At 50.0% G+C, this 16,895-nt stretch overlaps 1 protein-coding gene and 1 long non-coding RNA gene across 10 annotated transcripts in view; one reads left to right on the forward strand and one right to left on the reverse strand.

Annotated features, from left to right (window-relative positions):
- The first annotated feature begins 1,349 nt into the window (after positions 1-1,349).
- Positions 1,350-4,963, forward strand: LOC141568929 (uncharacterized). 2 transcript variants are annotated; one of them, XR_012492264.1, is made up of 3 exons: positions 1,350-1,887; positions 2,184-2,373; positions 2,594-4,963. It is a non-coding gene; the product is annotated as an uncharacterized LOC141568929 (long non-coding RNA). The 2 variants fall into 2 exon arrangements; XR_012492263.1 differs by having other exon boundaries at positions 2,200-2,373.
- Positions 4,964-10,327: 5,364 nt separating this feature from the next.
- The window catches only part of KSR1 (kinase suppressor of ras 1), a 144,705-nt gene continuing 138,137 nt past the window's right edge, over positions 10,328-16,895 (reverse strand). For 4 of the 8 annotated variants that reach the window (XM_074320247.1, XM_074320245.1, XM_019731388.2 and 1 more), the window contains 2 exons: positions 15,508-15,588; positions 10,328-13,552 (listed from right to left, as the gene is read on the reverse strand). In XM_074320247.1, coding sequence (XP_074176348.1) covers positions 13,474-13,552; positions 15,508-15,588 — 160 coding nt within the window. In that variant the 3' untranslated portion in view covers positions 10,328-13,473. The remainder of the gene's footprint in view (positions 13,553-15,507; positions 15,589-16,895) is intronic. The other 4 variants (XM_074320248.1, XM_019731391.2, XM_019731390.2 and 1 more) reach the window with 1 other exon arrangement.

Below are 16,895 nucleotides of genomic sequence, written 5' to 3' on the forward strand. Positions count from 1 at the left end.
CAACTCCCCCTTAGCCAAATTCCCCAAGTGCATATGGCGTCTCCAATGCGATCTGACTCAAGAGGAAACTGTAGTGTTAATCAGTTCATTTAACACATCTTAACTTCCGCAAATGTTACAAACACCCGTGACCATGCAAATCCATTGCCCACGTAGTGAAGGGCCTTGATGTTCAAGTTTCTCAGCGAACCCCACTCTGGGTTCAGTTCCTGAACCAGCAGAAAGATGGATGATGGATGGGCTGCAGCCAGACGGAAATGAAACCTGGTTCAGCTGGAACCTCCAGACCCCAGTCCATGCCCTCCCTCTCGGCTGCTCTCCCTTCTCTCTAGTGCTGGTGTCTACACCCTCCCTTTCCCAGAAAAACAGTTGAATCCAGTAAGAGATACTCTGAATTCTGATGGTTTCACTTCCTTCTTATCAGGCTGAGACTTGCTGGGATGAATACTTCATGAATCTAAGAAGCAGAGAAGTGCTCGTGGTCACACATGGAATGAGCAGCAGAACGAAGATAAAAACCAGGTCCGCCCGGCTCCCAGCTCGGCCTGCAACACCACAGCCAGCGCCCCTCCTCTCTCTTCGTGGGAGTTGAAGAGATGGCGGGAGCAACAAGCAAGCAGCTACTGACCTGCTGAACTGACAGCACCAGGCCTGAGTCATCTAGTCCACATTCTGGTTACCTGCTGCTGCATAAAATTTTATGAACATGTAGTAGCTTCAAACAAAGACGTTTATCTGGCTCACAAATCTGAACTTGGGCAGAACTCCGGGGGAGAGCTTATCTCTGCCCCAGAGAGTGGGATCCATTTTGTAACGATAATCTTGCCTCAGCAGTCACACCCTGCCATTGCCACCATGTTCTACCTTTCGAGGCAATCCAAAAGTCCCCCAGGTTCAAGGGGTGGGAAGAGACCTCACCTTTTGATGGGGAGCAGCAAGATCTTGGAAGATCATGTGGGACCTGAAATATATGGAAGATTCAATGACTGCCACCGTCAGTAAACAAGTGCTGGGCCCCTCCTGGGCACTGGGGTACAGAGAGGACTTGGGCACAGCCCTGCCTGGAGTAGCTCATATTCCAACGGGTAAGACAGATATGCAGCTAATAGTTGGATGGGCATAGAGGAGGGAGTACCCAGAGGTTGTTTTTAAGTTAATACTTGTATAGTATTGATTATGTGATACACACGATTCTGAGAGCCTTACCCTTTAATCCTCCCTCAGCTTTATGAAGTAAGTGTTATTAATTATGTCAATTCTACATGAAAAGAAATGAAGGTACAGAGAGGTGAAGATACCTACCCAAGGTTATACAGCTAGAAAGCACCAGAGCCGAGACTCAGCCCACCTGCGCTGCTAAGCACTGCACCACCCTGCCTCACTTCTTAGACACCTTCTCATGGGGCTTCCTTTCATGGGCCCCAACATCTGTCACAGGGAATGTAGCTCTGTGCTCTGTGCCCCCAGGGGTGAAAAGGGCTCTGCCAAAACCAATCTCCTGGTTTCCTTTTTGAACAATATTTTCTGTCCCTGGGGAGTGGGAGGTTCAGCTTTGGGTCCTGTCAACACCGTCTCATCCAGGGCCCATTCCAGAGGGGTGGCAGGGAATGAGGGCAGAGGTGGCTGCTCTTCCGAACAGGAAAGAATAATGAATCCATTTTCTTTTGTATCCGGGGACTTCCTGTGGAGAGCGTAACGTAGAATGAAATGGTATTTTCCACGAAGTGGCAGATTATCTTATCGGGGAGGCCACATGTTGAAGCAAGAGCTCACACAGAGTCAGCCAGATGTGGCTCCAAGTCCAAGCTGTTCCTTCACTTGCTGGATGGATGACCCTGAGCAGGGTACTTCACCTCTGATAGCCACTTTCTCCTTCTGTAAATGGAGGTAATACTTGTCTCATGTAATTTGCCTGATATGAAATGAGAGAATATATATAGAGCACCTTTCATGGTCCTGCTACATAGTAGATACTCAGTGATGTTTTCTTGCTTTGCTCTGGCCTCCTGGAGTGGGCCCAGAGTTAGATCATGTACCCAAGCAATCTGACCAACACATAACAGTGTGGGGCTTTCACCTCCCTTGTTTCTAGACACTCTACTTCTAGTAATGCAGCCTAAGATGATTCTATTATTTTTGGCAGCCATATCTGTCAGTGGTTCTCAACGACTAAAACCCTACAGTTCTTTCCATATGTAGCAGCTGCCCCTCAGCCACTCCTTGCAGCCATCATAATGGGCCCAGCTACAGACAGTGATGCTTGTGGTGTTCCAGAAATACGGCAAATCCCAGGCCACTTCCTCCGTGACTCAGGCCTTCCTTCCACACTGACATGGGAGGCTTGCCCAATCCACCCAACAAAGGAGAGATCAGGTAAGATTCAGAACCCAGGGCCCCTGCACCTTTCCCCTGATCCCCTCAGTTCCCAAGGGGTGTTGGCCCAGCCGTGTGCTCAAGGGAAAAGATAGCAGGCACTCAGTTCCTACTTGGTGATGGTGAGACGGATGAGCCTATGTGTGGATACTCTCCAATGTGGCTCTGCCTCCCAGGCTAGAACTTTACTTAACTGACTTTTTTTTTTTTTTTTTTGTAGGTGGATTAGGCGTGGGAGGTGGAAACCTTCATCACATTGGAATCTACAGAGTATCATGGGCCACTCCTACATACAAACATTGAAGACAATCTGCATCTGGAGGCCACTCGGACTGGAGAGAAGGAAGTCCCTGGGGTCACTACGTAGCTCCCCTTCCAGAGACCAGGACTGGTGAAGGGTGCAGGTATGTGAGGGGTGCAGATCCTGGCTGGCTGGGGGCAGCCATCAGGCTTTGAGCACCCACTATATGCTCAGTGCTTTGCATACTTCTTTTTATCTTGTCTTCACAACAACTAGGGGGGCAGCAAGAGCCCACTTTCTTTATCAACAAAGAAACCTGGGTTCCGGCGTGTGGGGGAGCTCATGTTGGGTCACGCAGCCAATAAGTGAGAGGGCAGCCCGAGTGGGCCAGAACCTGCAAGCTGGCGGCCTACAGGCCAGTTCCGGTCTGCAAACTTGTTTCGTTTGTCCTACATACTGTTTAAAAAAATTGTAAGCCGACTTTTGGAAGTTGAGAGATTTTACATAAAAATCTAGTCCTCTCACTTCTGTTAAAAAACAAAAACCAAAATGACAGAAAAACAAAAAGGAAGATCTGTCTACACGGGCCTCTCAGACCCACAAGGCAACAATTCTCCAGAGCAGAGTACCAGCTGCCTCATAACACCAGCATGGGCCAGGGAGCTGTGTCCTACACAACTAGACTGACAAATAACGGCTTGAACCAGAGTGGGCGGGAGGCAAAAGAAGTGGGGGGGACAAAAAAAGAAATGATAAACAGAAAGGCTCTAAATTTGTTACCAAAAAAGATAGGAGAGAAAAAAAATTATTTTGTGGAAATGAAGGCTATTCCCATGCACTTAACAAGTAAGTACCTGTTCCATCTCACTCATGCCAGATACCTCCTGGCCCCACGGGCCTTTGATTTTGCAATCTCTGAGCTAGACCAAAGCCACTGGAGGCTTGAGAAGAAGCAGGCAAGCCTGGCCTTTTTCCTGGTTGTGCAGGCATAGAAAGTGCCAAGTGTCTGAAAGGACAGTGGGGCCCTCCCTCTTTCTATCCGAAACAGCAAGAAAAAGGAGAACAAAAGATTGACTCTGGGGGACACCAAACTTGCCTTGTTTTCTAGAGACTTCTCACAGTGAAACCAAAACCCGGGTGCGCTGTGGCACAGACCTGCACCCATTTCTAGTAACACAGAGGGTGGTTTTTTGGAGAGAACGCCCGTGAGAGAGCCGCAGCTGCCACACGGGAAAAACAATGGATCCTTTCACAGACCTTTGTCTCCTTGAACCTCTGTCTCTTGAGGGACTAGTGTGGTGTTGGGTGCTCATCTTGCTCACGGGTTCTGTCTCAGCATGGCTTCTCAATTTGGAACCGTCCCTGGCTACCCAGCATCCCCGCTGGTTCGCATCCCCTTTTATTCTCCCAGGGTCTCAGTTTGGATGGTCTGGTCACCCTGCTTGCAACCAACCCTTGTCTTTCATTTGTATTTGTAACTCAGAACAACTTCTGACAATTTATTCCTTATTCTGGACCCTTAAGGAGTAAACCAAGAGCAGAAACAGCTGTGGTTTATAAGCACTGTCTGGGGGACTGTTCCATGGGAATACATCCTCTGCTCCATCTCTAAATGGGATGGCCACTGGGAAGGGCTGATTTCCCTGGAAACTCCCTCAACCCTCTTCTGTGCACTTGCAAGCTGCAAAATATAGTAGGGGAAGGCCAAGAGCTACCATGCTGCCCATCTGTCTCCCACATTTTCCGTATAGTGTGGGACCCAAACTTCCTCTGACCTTCTCACCTTCAGGAGTCAATGTCTTTGCTCAGTGTTGGGAAAGCAGGGGCTCTATTTTCCATTTCTCTCCATCCCCTTCCCTGTGCTTCTCCTTCTAGGGGCTCCTTGGCATCCCATGCTCCCCCTCACCCACCAGGTTCCGACTCTTGTAAGACATACTCCCACCCTCTTTGAGATCCCAGGTACTCTCCCCAGGGGAGCCACTATAATGGGTTGCAAAGAGTGTGGACAGGGGACATAGACCAAGTTTGAATCTTGGTCCTGTCATTTAATTTTAGTGTGATCATGGATAATTTCCTTAATTTCTCCAAGCTTCATTTCCTCCCCTATAAAATGAGGCAAGTGAATGTGAACCTTATAAGTTGTCGTAGGAATTACACGGGCTAACGCATGGAAAGGATTAGCACCGAGCTCAGCACGTACTACCCCTTGGTAAATGCTAGGTAGCACTGTCATACTTACTCCTGGCCTGGATGGATCTTTGCCCCCAGGTCTGCTCACCTCCCCCATAATATAGTTCTGAATCCTTTGGTCCGGAGGGATGCCCCCGGCACAGAGGGACCTCAGCAGGGCGGTCAGTGATGTCCACAGATGCACAAGTCCCATTGTACAGTCCAGGGAGCCATGGGTCCTCCATGTCCACATTGAACCACGTTAACCTCACTTTGCTACTTTCTTCAACCACTGCGCTCAACTCTGGGCTTCCGTCCTAGGAAAGGGGACTGTTTCAGTGTCACACCCACTTTCTGATGGTCTTGCTACTAATTACACAAAGATATCCTGTCCATGCTTTGAGATGTGCTTGCCTACAGACTAGATTCTATTTGCGTTCTTTTTAGTCGAGCAACAGGGGATGGAAAAGAGGGTTCACGTTCTTCTAGTTACAAAGTTTTCCTCCAAGCATACAACTTTAAATTTAATTCCCAAGGACCCAGGTGCACTGTCATTCACTGCCAGTTTGATCTTGGCAGCTGGTGGTCCCCTTTCTTCTTTCTTCTCCATGGACCAGCCTGCTGGCACCACCCCCACTCCCCAATATATCCTAGAGAAGTCCTCTCTCCTGGGCTAAAATCTGGAACCATCTACTTCTGCAGAGGCTGTGGACCTGCTTGAATGGAATGGTATATAGAGTTCTGATTTTGGGGGTAATTAGGGACTTTTGGATATGACACAAGGGGTCAAAGAGAGCCATTGTTTGCCAAATGCTCCCTCCTCCCACTGCTTTCTGAGAGTCAGGAAGTTTAGATTAGAGAAAGAACAAAGGGCTTCCCGCCAGGACCTCAGATTGCCCTAGTTAATCTGTAACCTAACCCACTTTCACTCAGCCAGATGTCAGTATTGAAAATTGTTAGGGAAAACATACCTAACATCATACTTATAAATTAGACCTCCCCACGAAACGTCTCCATAACTGGGGACCCTCAATTTGTTGGCTGGGTCTTCAAAAACGAAGTCACGAAACCACAGGCCCAGAATCACAAAACACAGAGTATGACGAGATGGTCACAGATTCACCTTAGTACATTCCCTGTAGTTTAAGGGAAAATATATACACATGTTTGCAAATGCTCAGTTTGTCCATAGTAACCCCGAAACATTTTAAGTCCCACAAAACAATTAGATTCAGCCATAAATTTTCTCCTCATCCAAGTTACATTGGCCAAATCAATCATTCACCCAAGCAGAGGCATGTGTCCAGTGAAAGTGGAACCAATAAAGGCCTATCTGCATTTCCAAAGTTGATTCAATTTCCTAGTTCCCACCCTTGCTCATTCATTTCTATAGCTGACATTTCTTGAAGGTGTGACGTCAGGCAATGCCTAAAAACTCACTAGCCTCTGCCATGCAAGTAATCTTGGCACGTGCACACAGAACCACACTTGACCTTCACAGCTAAACAAGCTAGCTCCTTGCGGGGAGGGGACCCAGTCCCCTACCTACCTGTCTGCCCCTCGGTCCGTTTCTTCTCAGCCTGCCTGGGTAGCGATGACAGCTTCGTTGGCTGAGTTTCACCTCCTACTTGGAAAGTGAGACCTGAGGCAGACACACCCACATAAGCCATCCCTGCCCTGTGCGATATTCTAAATCTCGCAGGTGGAAACTTCTAACACACTCAAAAGAGATATCGGTCACTGAAGTTTTTTTTAGAGAGCAAAAACTTTTCAAGCTCACATTCTGGTTCTATTAGGTTGGTGCAAAAGTAACTGGTGTTTAAAAGGTTAAAAGAAAATTGCAAAAACTGCAATTACTTTTGCACCAACCTAATAGTTGGGGGGCACCATCTCGTGGCTGTTTCATGCCAGCCTGCTGCACCTGCCAGCATCCTCTCTCTCTGCATAAGGTGTTCAGTTCATTGGGGGTGAGGGGAGGTTGGGGACCAGGCGTTAGACTGGGACCCCTGGGTGGACTTCACCCTGCCCTTTGCTCTTTATCCTGTAGCCTTCCCCTTGTCCCTCCCAGGCCCCACCAACTCTCACCTCTCCTGTCCTTCCCCACCACCTCTCTGTCCCAATTCTCTCCCCAGTCCCCCAACACCGTCCTCAGTACGTCCAGGACAGCCAGTGTGCGTCATCCCTCCCACGACACTTGGTAATCAGTGGATTACCTCCCTCTCTCCTGTCTGTTCACAACATAGCATAAGAAAGGCAGAGTCTTAGCACCTCCCAGCTCTCCCTCAACCAGGTCTCAAGTAGCATTTTGGATAAAATAGCTGAAAAATACACTTGCAAAGAAGACAGTACCCAAAGAGCCAACCTGAGCATGATCTAGTAGGTTCAAGGCAGTCACTGGTGGCCAGATGGCTCTCCTGCCCGTCGTGGCCTGGCCTGGCTTATTTGGGTCCAACTCTGCTTTTCCCCCCAAGCTGACAGAAACACCAAAACCTATCTCCTACCCGCTTGCCATTTTCATGTCTCTGTCGCTTGCAGTCTAGAGGAACAAAGAGAAGGTGGAGGGCAGCTGGATGGCTCAGTTGGTTAGAGCGTGGGCTCTCAACAACAGGGCTGCGGGTTCAAGTCCCACATAGGCCAGTGGGCTGCGCCCCTTGCAACTAAAGATTGAAAACGGAGACTGGACATGGAGCTGAGCTGCGCCCTCCACAACTAGATTGAAGGACAACGACTTGGAGCTGATGGGCCCTGGAGACACACATTGTTCCCCAATATTCCCCCCAAACACTTTATAAACAACAAAAAAAGATAAACTTCAAGAATGAAGTTTATATTAAAATGAACAAAGCAAAACAAAAACCCAAATCCCCCTCTTACACGTGGCCTAAGAACAGGGTTGCACTCTTAAAACTCATTGCTGGGCCCCCTCCCCAAAGTCCCCGATGCTGTATGGCCTGAGAATTTCTAACAAGTTTGGAAAGGTGGCACGCTGCTGGTCCGGAGACCCCACTTGGAGAACCACCAGCCTTCAAAAGAGGCCTGATATTCTAGTAGGTCGCACTTGTGGACTTTCCAGCCACTTTCATCTGGTGTCCAGTCCTACTGGTGGTGTCTAAATATTTTGAATATCTCACTTGCCTACAGGGGCCAGGTAATGAGCATACGTGGGCTGGATAAAATGCCTGGGCCTCTCAGTCTAGCTAGTCACCTCCCCACTTTTGATAGGTGTCCCTTCCTCTTTGTTCTAGGAAAAGACACCGCTCAAGGAAATGAAACCTAGACTCCAGTGACTGGGGGAGAGGGTAGCAGGAATTAAATAGGACAGAGACTGCCCAGCCCCAGGGGTAGGAAAAAATGATATATATATGACATATCATATGATACGTATGTCATATATATGATGTAGTTGTTTAATAAAGTCACCACAAACCCAAAACCATGTTTAAATGCAGCAGAAAGAGATGAGGAAGAAAAGCCTCCAAGTTTAACGCTGCTTATCTCAGGGAAGGATTAGGACAAAGGGTGTGGGTGTGTGTGGAGGGACAGCGTGAAGCTTAACATTTTCTCTGTCATTTCAGTCATGTTTGACATCTCAATGAACCTGTATGACTTTTCTAATATAAAAACATCTATTAAAGTAGAAATTTTGAAAAGATTCTAGGTATTCGGTCAGGCAAGTCTGGTTTCGAATCCTACCTCTGCCACTTACCGTGTGTGACCTTGGGCAAGTACTACAACCTCTCTGAAAGGAAGACAGTATCCAAAGAGCCAACCCGAGCAGGATCTAGTCACTGGCCTGCCCTCCAACTACAAAATGGGTTCAGTAGCACCTACCTACCACCTAGTTAGTATGAAGGTTAAAATCGGTATCCGCCTTATCATTAGCATAATGTCCAGAATTTTCTCAATACTTGCTTGCTATTACGATTACCAAAGAATACAATTTTAGTGTAGGTCCATTATAATGACCCAAAAAAGCAGCATGGCTCCAACTCAGGAGTTTCCTTCTTATTCACGTACCAGTGATGGGCAGAAATAGCAGGTTGGCAGGGCGGCCTCCTCCAGTCAGATACCTGGAGTGATGCGATGCTGCCCTCAACATGTGACTTTCTGAGTTGCCCTTGGAGGGTAAGGTGCGTGTGGGAAGTTTTTATAGGCCAGGCACTCACTTTCCATTGAGTACGACTCAGTCCCGTGTTCTCACTCAATTGCAAGGGAGGCTGGGAAATGGGTCTACCTGTGTCCAAGAACAGAAGCTAGTAGAGAAGACACATGGGCTTTGCCAAGAGCTAGTAGTCTCTGCCAGTGAGACGCACGTCAAGTGATATCGATATGAGTCACTTCACGTCCATCTCATGAACTCCCACTGCTTTGAATATGTTGTCAAGTCCATCGGCCCAGCCCTGTCTCCCAGGCTCCATTCCCGGCATCCATTTAGTCACGCAGACCTCACCTGGATGCTCCTTAAGCATGACCCCTCCCTTGCTCCTTGTCCAAAGGCTCGTCTTCTCAGTGAATGACTCCATGAGCCACAAAGACATTTGGGGAATTATCCTGGATGCGCTGGACGTCTCACATCCAATCAAAGCTGTTTATTATCCCTCCTGCCTCTAGTTTAGCCCCAATCCAGCTTCTATAGCTAACACATTCATCTTATTATGGCCCCCCCGACTCAAGCATTTTCAGTGGCTCCCCATTTTACAATTGAAATATCTGTGATTTCCCTAGGTGTTACCAGGCCTCTGAGCCATTGCATATGATGTTCCTGTAGGGTATGTCCTGTTGGTTATATGCACCAGGCATATCGCTCATCTTTCTAGTCAGTACCAAGGCCACCTCCTCCATGAAGCCTGCCAGGCAAGGGCACTATCTTCTTACCGGTGTGCCAGCACTTAGCACCATCTTTTGAACACAGTGGGTGTTCAGTCAATGTCTGACACATCAGTTCCCCAACGTCTGATGAGAGGGAGGTTCTGGAGTCCGAGTCTTGGACTAGACACCTACCAGCAGTGTCATTTTAGGTGAACCCCTGAACCTTTCCTCATGTCTGTTTCCTCAGCTGAGACATCTCAACAATTCCTACCTCATGGTGGTGTTGTGAGGATTAGATGAAGGTGAGATGATATATAGAAAGCACCTCCCTAGCTCACAGTAGGGGGTCCCACAAATTTGGTTACTCTGACTTTCAAAGCACCTCTCCCTATGTAACTGGCAAGGAGAGGCTCCTAGAAATAAGATTTGGATAAATGACCACCCCAAGGCTTCCTTCCACAAGGCAAAGGTACCTCCAGCTGAGGAGACACTGACAGGTCTGGGTTTGCTCACCAGCTGTGACTGCTGGGGGCTGGAGGACCTTCCTCTGCGCACCGTGACCCTTTGCTTCTGTTCCTTCTCTACTGTTCCATCTGTTTAGAAATATCTGGTCCATGCATAACCTCTTTCTTTGGAAGGTGCTCCCACAAGGGGTCCATTCCTGTTCTCCCATGCCGTCCATCTGAGCGGTTACCCACACTCATCTGGACGGACCCAAGCAGACACAGCCCTGGACACCTTGGTACAACTTTATTCAAACTCCAGACACCCAGGCTTGGACTGGCACAGAGGGTGTGTTCTTGCCAGTGGCAAAAAGTGATACAGCACATTCATTAATACTAACCATTTTAATTTAAATTAACAGCATTTCTGGAAGACAAACGCAGTTGGTAGAAAATATAAAAACTTTTACTGTACAAAGTTTACATCACATTCAAAAAAGCAAGTGTGTGCCTTGTGGCCACAGGGGACGCTGGGTTTGCACACACTGATGAAATCCTGGCGAATGTTGTAGAATCGCATAACCTCCCTATTCGGCTTCACATTTATGTCTCCACCCAGACCCCAAATCTTGGTCTGAGCCTGAGAACACCACAGGCTTCCAGGGCACGGCACTGCCCTCTGTGATCACACGGAGAAATGCCACGAGAAGGCAGAGGGATTCCAGCGCCATGCACACATCTGTGATTTGGTGACATGGAGAGGTGAACTCGGCTACACATTGCTCATGACTAACTGGGGACTTGCTAGGATTCAAACCTCAAGTTGGCTGGAGACCCAATGGCTGCGATGCTGGTGGCTAAAGGCAGCAGGGACACCAGCCCCAGGGATGTGGGAGGTGAGGTTGGGAACTGGGGGTCCCTGAAGGGCCAAAGCGTGGGCTCCACTATCAGACCCCAGTGGGGACCTCCGCAGCCCCCAGAGCTCTTGCCAAGCAGACCCTCTTAGCTTCTTTATCCCCTTCACAGTTGGCCATGAGGGCTGAATTCACAGTATGTGCCGTCCTTCATGTGTTTCCAAGGCAGACGGGAGAACGCATGAAGGATAAGCATGTCTTCCTAACCTCCTTCACAGTCACTTAAATAGGGAGAAGGGGACCACGTTGGGGATTTTCCTCAGGAGTTTCTCTTAATGACAGGCAGTGCAGAGGCTCAAGCCAGGAGCAGATGGCTGCCCAGGGCCTTGCAGAGGAAGGGGATATCCCAGTCCTTCAGCTCCACCCTTGGGGTTCCTGGACGATCCCAGTTCCTTAAGGGCAGGGATTGCGACTGCTCCCATCGTGGGTCCCCCCAGCACTTGCCCAAGTCAACAGTAGGTATGCAATGAAAGCTTCTCAAACTGACGCACGAGTGTGACGCTCATGAGAAAAAACAAAACCCAGGGGTCAGGGCTGGGGGGTGTTGAGCCCGACTTGCTCTGCAGCTGTCCAAACCCTGGGCTCACCCGCATGGCCATGGGTTTAGAAGGGAGAGGCTGAGAGGCCCAAGATGCACAAACTGGGACCATCTGGGAAGGCGAAAACCTGTGGGGAGGAGCTGAATTAGCTAAAGGAGGGAGTTACACACCATGTGGCTTTGGGTGGGGGTGATCACATAGAGGGCTAACAGGGGGAGCCCAAGGCATGATGGGGAGCAAGAGCACATGGAGCTGAACCCAACTGGTTTCCAGCTCCTCTGTCTTCCTCCCACACCCTGACTGGGAAGGGGGAAGGTGCTCGTATCTGGAGTGCTGACGGGCGGCGGGAGGCCAGGTACCTTGCACAGCCTCATAGCTGTGCTCTCCAAGCAGGGCTCAGCCAAAGGGGTGCCTGGCTGGGAGAAGGGAAGGCAGCCCACAGCTTCTAGGCAGAGCGGGCCATTTCATATGATGTTTTTGGCCAGACTCCAGGGAGGGCTCCGAAGACTGGGAGCTCTGCTAGGTGGGTCTAAATGAAAGGGTGAGGAGGACAGCATGCTGCCCCATCCTGGATCAGAGCACGGACACAGGTTCTGGGTCTGAATCCAACCACATCGCCGCTTGTGTCACCCTTGGTCATTTTTGGTTTTGGAGCCTGACGTAACTGACCATTGAAGGGTTTCTTCGCAATGTGGCACTTTTCTCTTTAGGCAACAGCTTCCAATGAAGACAGGCAAGATGCTCTCACATCATGGACTTTCCCAAACCAAGTCCCTCCTTCTGGTTCAAATGGTCACAAGTGACAAGCTTGACTTGCTGCTTGGGAAGGCTCTGAAGATTGGGGGGCTCGCTAGGTGGCTCTCAATGAAAGGGGGGAACATCTTAGCTAGGAACATGGCCAGTAGAGGAGCCAGGAGTGTGCTGAGCGGTTTCAACAGGACGAGGGGAGTGGAATAGGTGGGCAGCTCTGGAACCTTGGGATGACTGACCATGAGTTTCTAAGGGGCCAGATCACGCAGTGGCTGGGAGGGTGGGTTCAGGGACCCACTGCTGCTACTCCTTCCCACCACCTGCCTTGTTCTCACGGATCAAGCCTTCATTGTATACACAGCTGCTGGGTTGGGCCTTAGCTCTGGGGTCCAATGTCAGTCAGGGACTGAGATGTGTCTAAGCCAAGGCCCTGCGTCCCATCTCCTTGGTGCTTCCCTGGGGGCTTCATGAAAGAAACATCTCTACAGACAGCGGAAACCCTGGTTGGGAACCACTGGATCAGCTCAGATGTTATTTGGATTTTACCTGTCTCCACATTTCTAGCTGGTATGGGATGGATTACAGGGGTCAGAGGTGAACCCAAACTCTCTGGGAACTGCCGACCCTCAGAATCCAACTCAGTTCCTAGCCAGGGTTTCCTCTGCAAAAGGAGGAAGGGACAGTGTCCTTTGGATAGGACGAGGGGATACCCCTATAGAGGAAGATTCCCCACTGATAGGGTTTAGGGTCAAAGTAGAGGCCAGGTCCAACCTTACGGTCCCTGTCCTACCACAAGGAGAGCCACAGTCATCATGCTTTTCTTCCTTCTGGCCCAGAGGGGGCTCACTGCTTCCAGGGGCCTCCAGAGGCAACGGCCACTTCCGCCATCCTGGCCAACGGTGCCAGGGCGCCTCAGCAAAGCCCGTTTTTATTATTACCTACTGTAAAACATTGCATTCACTCCGCAGAAACACACGTGTAAACATTTGCTGCCTGTCACGACAGGCCTGGTTGTTGGTGATGTCATCTTAAGAAACGGCAGGTGCGGCTCCATCTCCGGGACCCGAGTGTTTTTTTGTGGCCGAACAGTCTGAATCGAGGACACACGCTCCTGGTTTGCAGCACTTAGGAGGGCGGCCGATGTGCTGATGAGTGTTGCTTTGTGTTGCGGTGGTTGTTTGGATGTTTTAGAAACACATTTAAGAAAGAAATCAACAGAAAAACTGCACGGCTCGCTACATCTTTGGATTACTGGACTCCAGGGCGCCCAAGCCAAACCTTTCAAACCGAGGTACAACTTTGCTGCTGTTAATGCTGCAAAGAGGAACAAAAATAAGGGTTATAGCCCTGCGGGTTTTCATCAGAATTAGGAACATTAGCTAAGCACTGGGCCGGTTCCAAAAGCTCAGCAGAGGACCCAGCCCACCAAGAAGTGAGAATGAGATTACACAGCCAACAGTCTTGGCAGGGCTGCTCCTGGTCATATCTGACCAGGAGGGAGGTAGGCGGTGGCCATGGCCTGTAAACCTCGGCCACACCCTCCTCCTGGAGGGCAGCGGCTTGTTCATCTCAGAATCCCCAGCACCCAGCATGGCTAGTAACTCCTGTGGGCTTGTGGGAACTGCTTTCTCCTTTGCAGCCCAGGAAAGCTCTCGCTCCAAGTAGAATTGGGAGAAGAGAAATCTAACCCCTAGTACTGACAGTGACAGCATGTGCTCCTTTTAGAAATGATCCTCAAACACTGGGATGCATCAGGCCCATCTGGGAAGCAGACTGAAATGTGAGTTCTCAGGGCCTGCCTCCAGAGACCCGGATTCAGGCCTTGGGAGGCCCAGAAATCTGCAGCTGGTAACCAGTGCAGTGACTCTGTACCCTCCCTGTCAGCCACACTCTTGACAAATGCTGACTTGGGATCTGGTACTTTCTGTCTGCACTGAGCTGATGTAAAGAGAGTAACGTGGTGGGGGGAGGGGACAGGAGCTTTTTCATTAGTGCAATTGTTTGGAGACAGGGCCCCTGCCTTTGCTTTAGGACGATATTCCTGAGTGTGCCAGAGGACACAGCTCTTCCAAGCTGGTGTCTTTCACAGCCACAGGACTTTTGGTGTCTACTACCACCAGTCCTCCAGAGGGGCCTGGCCCTGGGCAGCTCTGAAATCATCCCACTCCTTGTTGGAAAAGATCCCTGCGGGTTAACAGCCAAGCAAAACTCCCCTGTACTTTGGACCCGGCCATCGGGAGGCCAATGTACCAGCTGGCAGGGTGGGGGCAGGAAACAGATCTCACTGAGCTATTAGTAGGGAGACAGGACCAGCGAAACAAAAACGGTATCACCCCGCCAGAGGAAGAGCTGGAGAGAATGAAGCTGCATCCATGGAGGCAGTTCTGGGGGCGGGGATTTGTTAGGGGGCCCTCCGTGGAGAACTGTTACTCAGGCACACACAGGCCATGGAGAGGGAGGGGGTCAGTTTTAAAAACAAACAAAGCAATAGAAGAAGTCTCAGGAGAGAAGACTGGAGCAGCACAGATGGCGTCCCCTGGGTTAGTGCCCGCATCTCAGTTTGCGTTTGAGCAGAGGTCGCGTTGCCGAGTGATGATTAGGAAGAAAGCCCCGGGCGCATGCGAGGCAGCCAGGCCTACAACCTACGGGAGGAAAGAAAAGAGGGGAGAGCAGTGTAAGAACTAAGCCCCACAGAGGTGGGGGGAGTGGCCGAGGCCCGGCCAGGTCAGAGGGAAGGGGACCCTCTCTCCCTGCAGAGAAAGGGACTCCCCCGTTCCATTCCAGGCTTGGCAGCACAGCAAGCCTGGAAGGGAGTCTGGCACAAAGAACCATCCCCGAGCTCCCTCGGGGCCCAGTCCTGTCATGGGATTTTATACAGAGGTTGGCCAACGAGCCTACTACCCCTCCGCCTTTGACTCTCAAAACTGACTTCTAGGAGCTCAGTATTGTTGCTCACTGCATTCCCTTCTTTAAATTCTAGCCAGAGGGCACTTTGGGGACTCGGACAATGATCCCGGGTCTCTCCCACCTGGGGACAAGCCATCGTCTGCCACGGTGTGTGGACAGAGGCCCTGCCACATGCTGTGGGTCTTCTCTTAGCCCACAAGAAAAATACAAGCCTGCAGGGCTCTCGCTGGTGACCATTTCGGCGGCAAAAGCATCACTTTGGTTTATGAGGAAACAAACCACGCAAAGATGGGGCAGGAAGCAGGGTGTGCAGAGGGTCATTGCAAACAGGCAGAGGATGAGGGAAATAACAGAAAACACACTATTCCTCCAGAACTGGACAGGAGCTCTTAAAGTCAGCATGACCGTAACGTCCTTTCCCGTAGTAGCGGCTCCGCCAGCGACTGGGAGTGCCCCGTGACCATTTCGCCAGGTGTCAGAGGAGCGCAGTCCAGCAGGTGATGGAGCCGGGCACCCAGTGTGGACGGGTGGAGGAGCCGCAGGAATCAGGACGGCGGGGAGAGGGGGAGATGACAGAACAGGCCAGCGCATCAGCCACCCCCCGAAAATAAAAAAGCACCAAGACCGATGGAAAAGAAAAGAGAAAATGAGAATTAGAGGCTGAGTGTGTAGAAGTGAAAAAATCATGAACAGGAAGCTTTGACACAGACTCATTCAGCTATGCTGGCATTCTTTCTTTTAAGGGGCTAAACCTGATCGTGTTGAGCCAGAAACAACCCCCATCTGTAACTCTGTTTCCCACCTGTGAAATGAGAAGGTGGGTGTCTATGGTCTTTAGGGAATCTGGGATGATCTCCTGAATGTCAACACCTGCCTAGTGCAGGCTTCTCTTTTGTAGATGAGAAAAACCAGGGCATAGATTGTTACGAGTTGCCCGAGGTCTAACAAGCAAGATCCTTGAACTTCTCGCAAGTCCAGGAGAACCCAGCCTCCTGGTCTCTGCTGGGACAGCTCCCGTTCAAAATCTAGTGCCAATAACCCCTCTTCTGAAGACCCTTCCTCAGGCTCCTTAGGTGAGCAGAGAGGACCCTGTCTGTGCTCCGAGGCTGTGCTTTTTCACAGCACTTAGCATGTTGTGTTCATTCCCTCATTCACTCACCCATCAAATGTTTACTGAGCAACTGTTATGTTCCTGGGACGGTGCGAGGAGGTGGGAATAATACAGAGGTGACAAGACAGAGTCCCGCTGCACAGACTTATAGTGTATGTCTGCTTGTCTTTGTTCCCAATTAGGTAGTAATTCCTTGCTGGCCTTGGCCTTCTGTCTCCCCAGATGTGTAGCAGGTACTCAGCAATGGCTGGGTAAAACCCACACCTCTAATGCCAACTTTCTGTTACCCCTATTTGGATTGGACTCTGACCCATCTTAAGAACAAAATATCGAATCTAATATTGCATTATAAAATAAAGTATTCCCTAACCATAACTGCCATTCCTCCAGGCCAACCCTACAACTAGCCTAATCAACAAAATTTACCGTATTTCTTCAGTTTCTCCTACTTGCATCCTCTGGTCAGACAACCCATTGTGGGCCTCCCCTCACCTGCAGCTTGAAGCTGGTTTGGTTTGTTTTTAAGACAGCAGCTGGCAAACTGTGGGTAAGCCAAATCCGACCACAAAAAGGTTTTGGCTATTTCAGAGTTGTCTAGAAAAACAGACCATGTGACAGACAGCATACGACCCATGAGCC

Source organism: Rhinolophus sinicus, linkage group LG15, assembly GCF_036562045.2.
Source record: "Rhinolophus sinicus isolate RSC01 linkage group LG15, ASM3656204v1, whole genome shotgun sequence".
Lineage (NCBI taxonomy): Eukaryota > Metazoa > Chordata > Mammalia > Chiroptera > Rhinolophidae > Rhinolophus > Rhinolophus sinicus.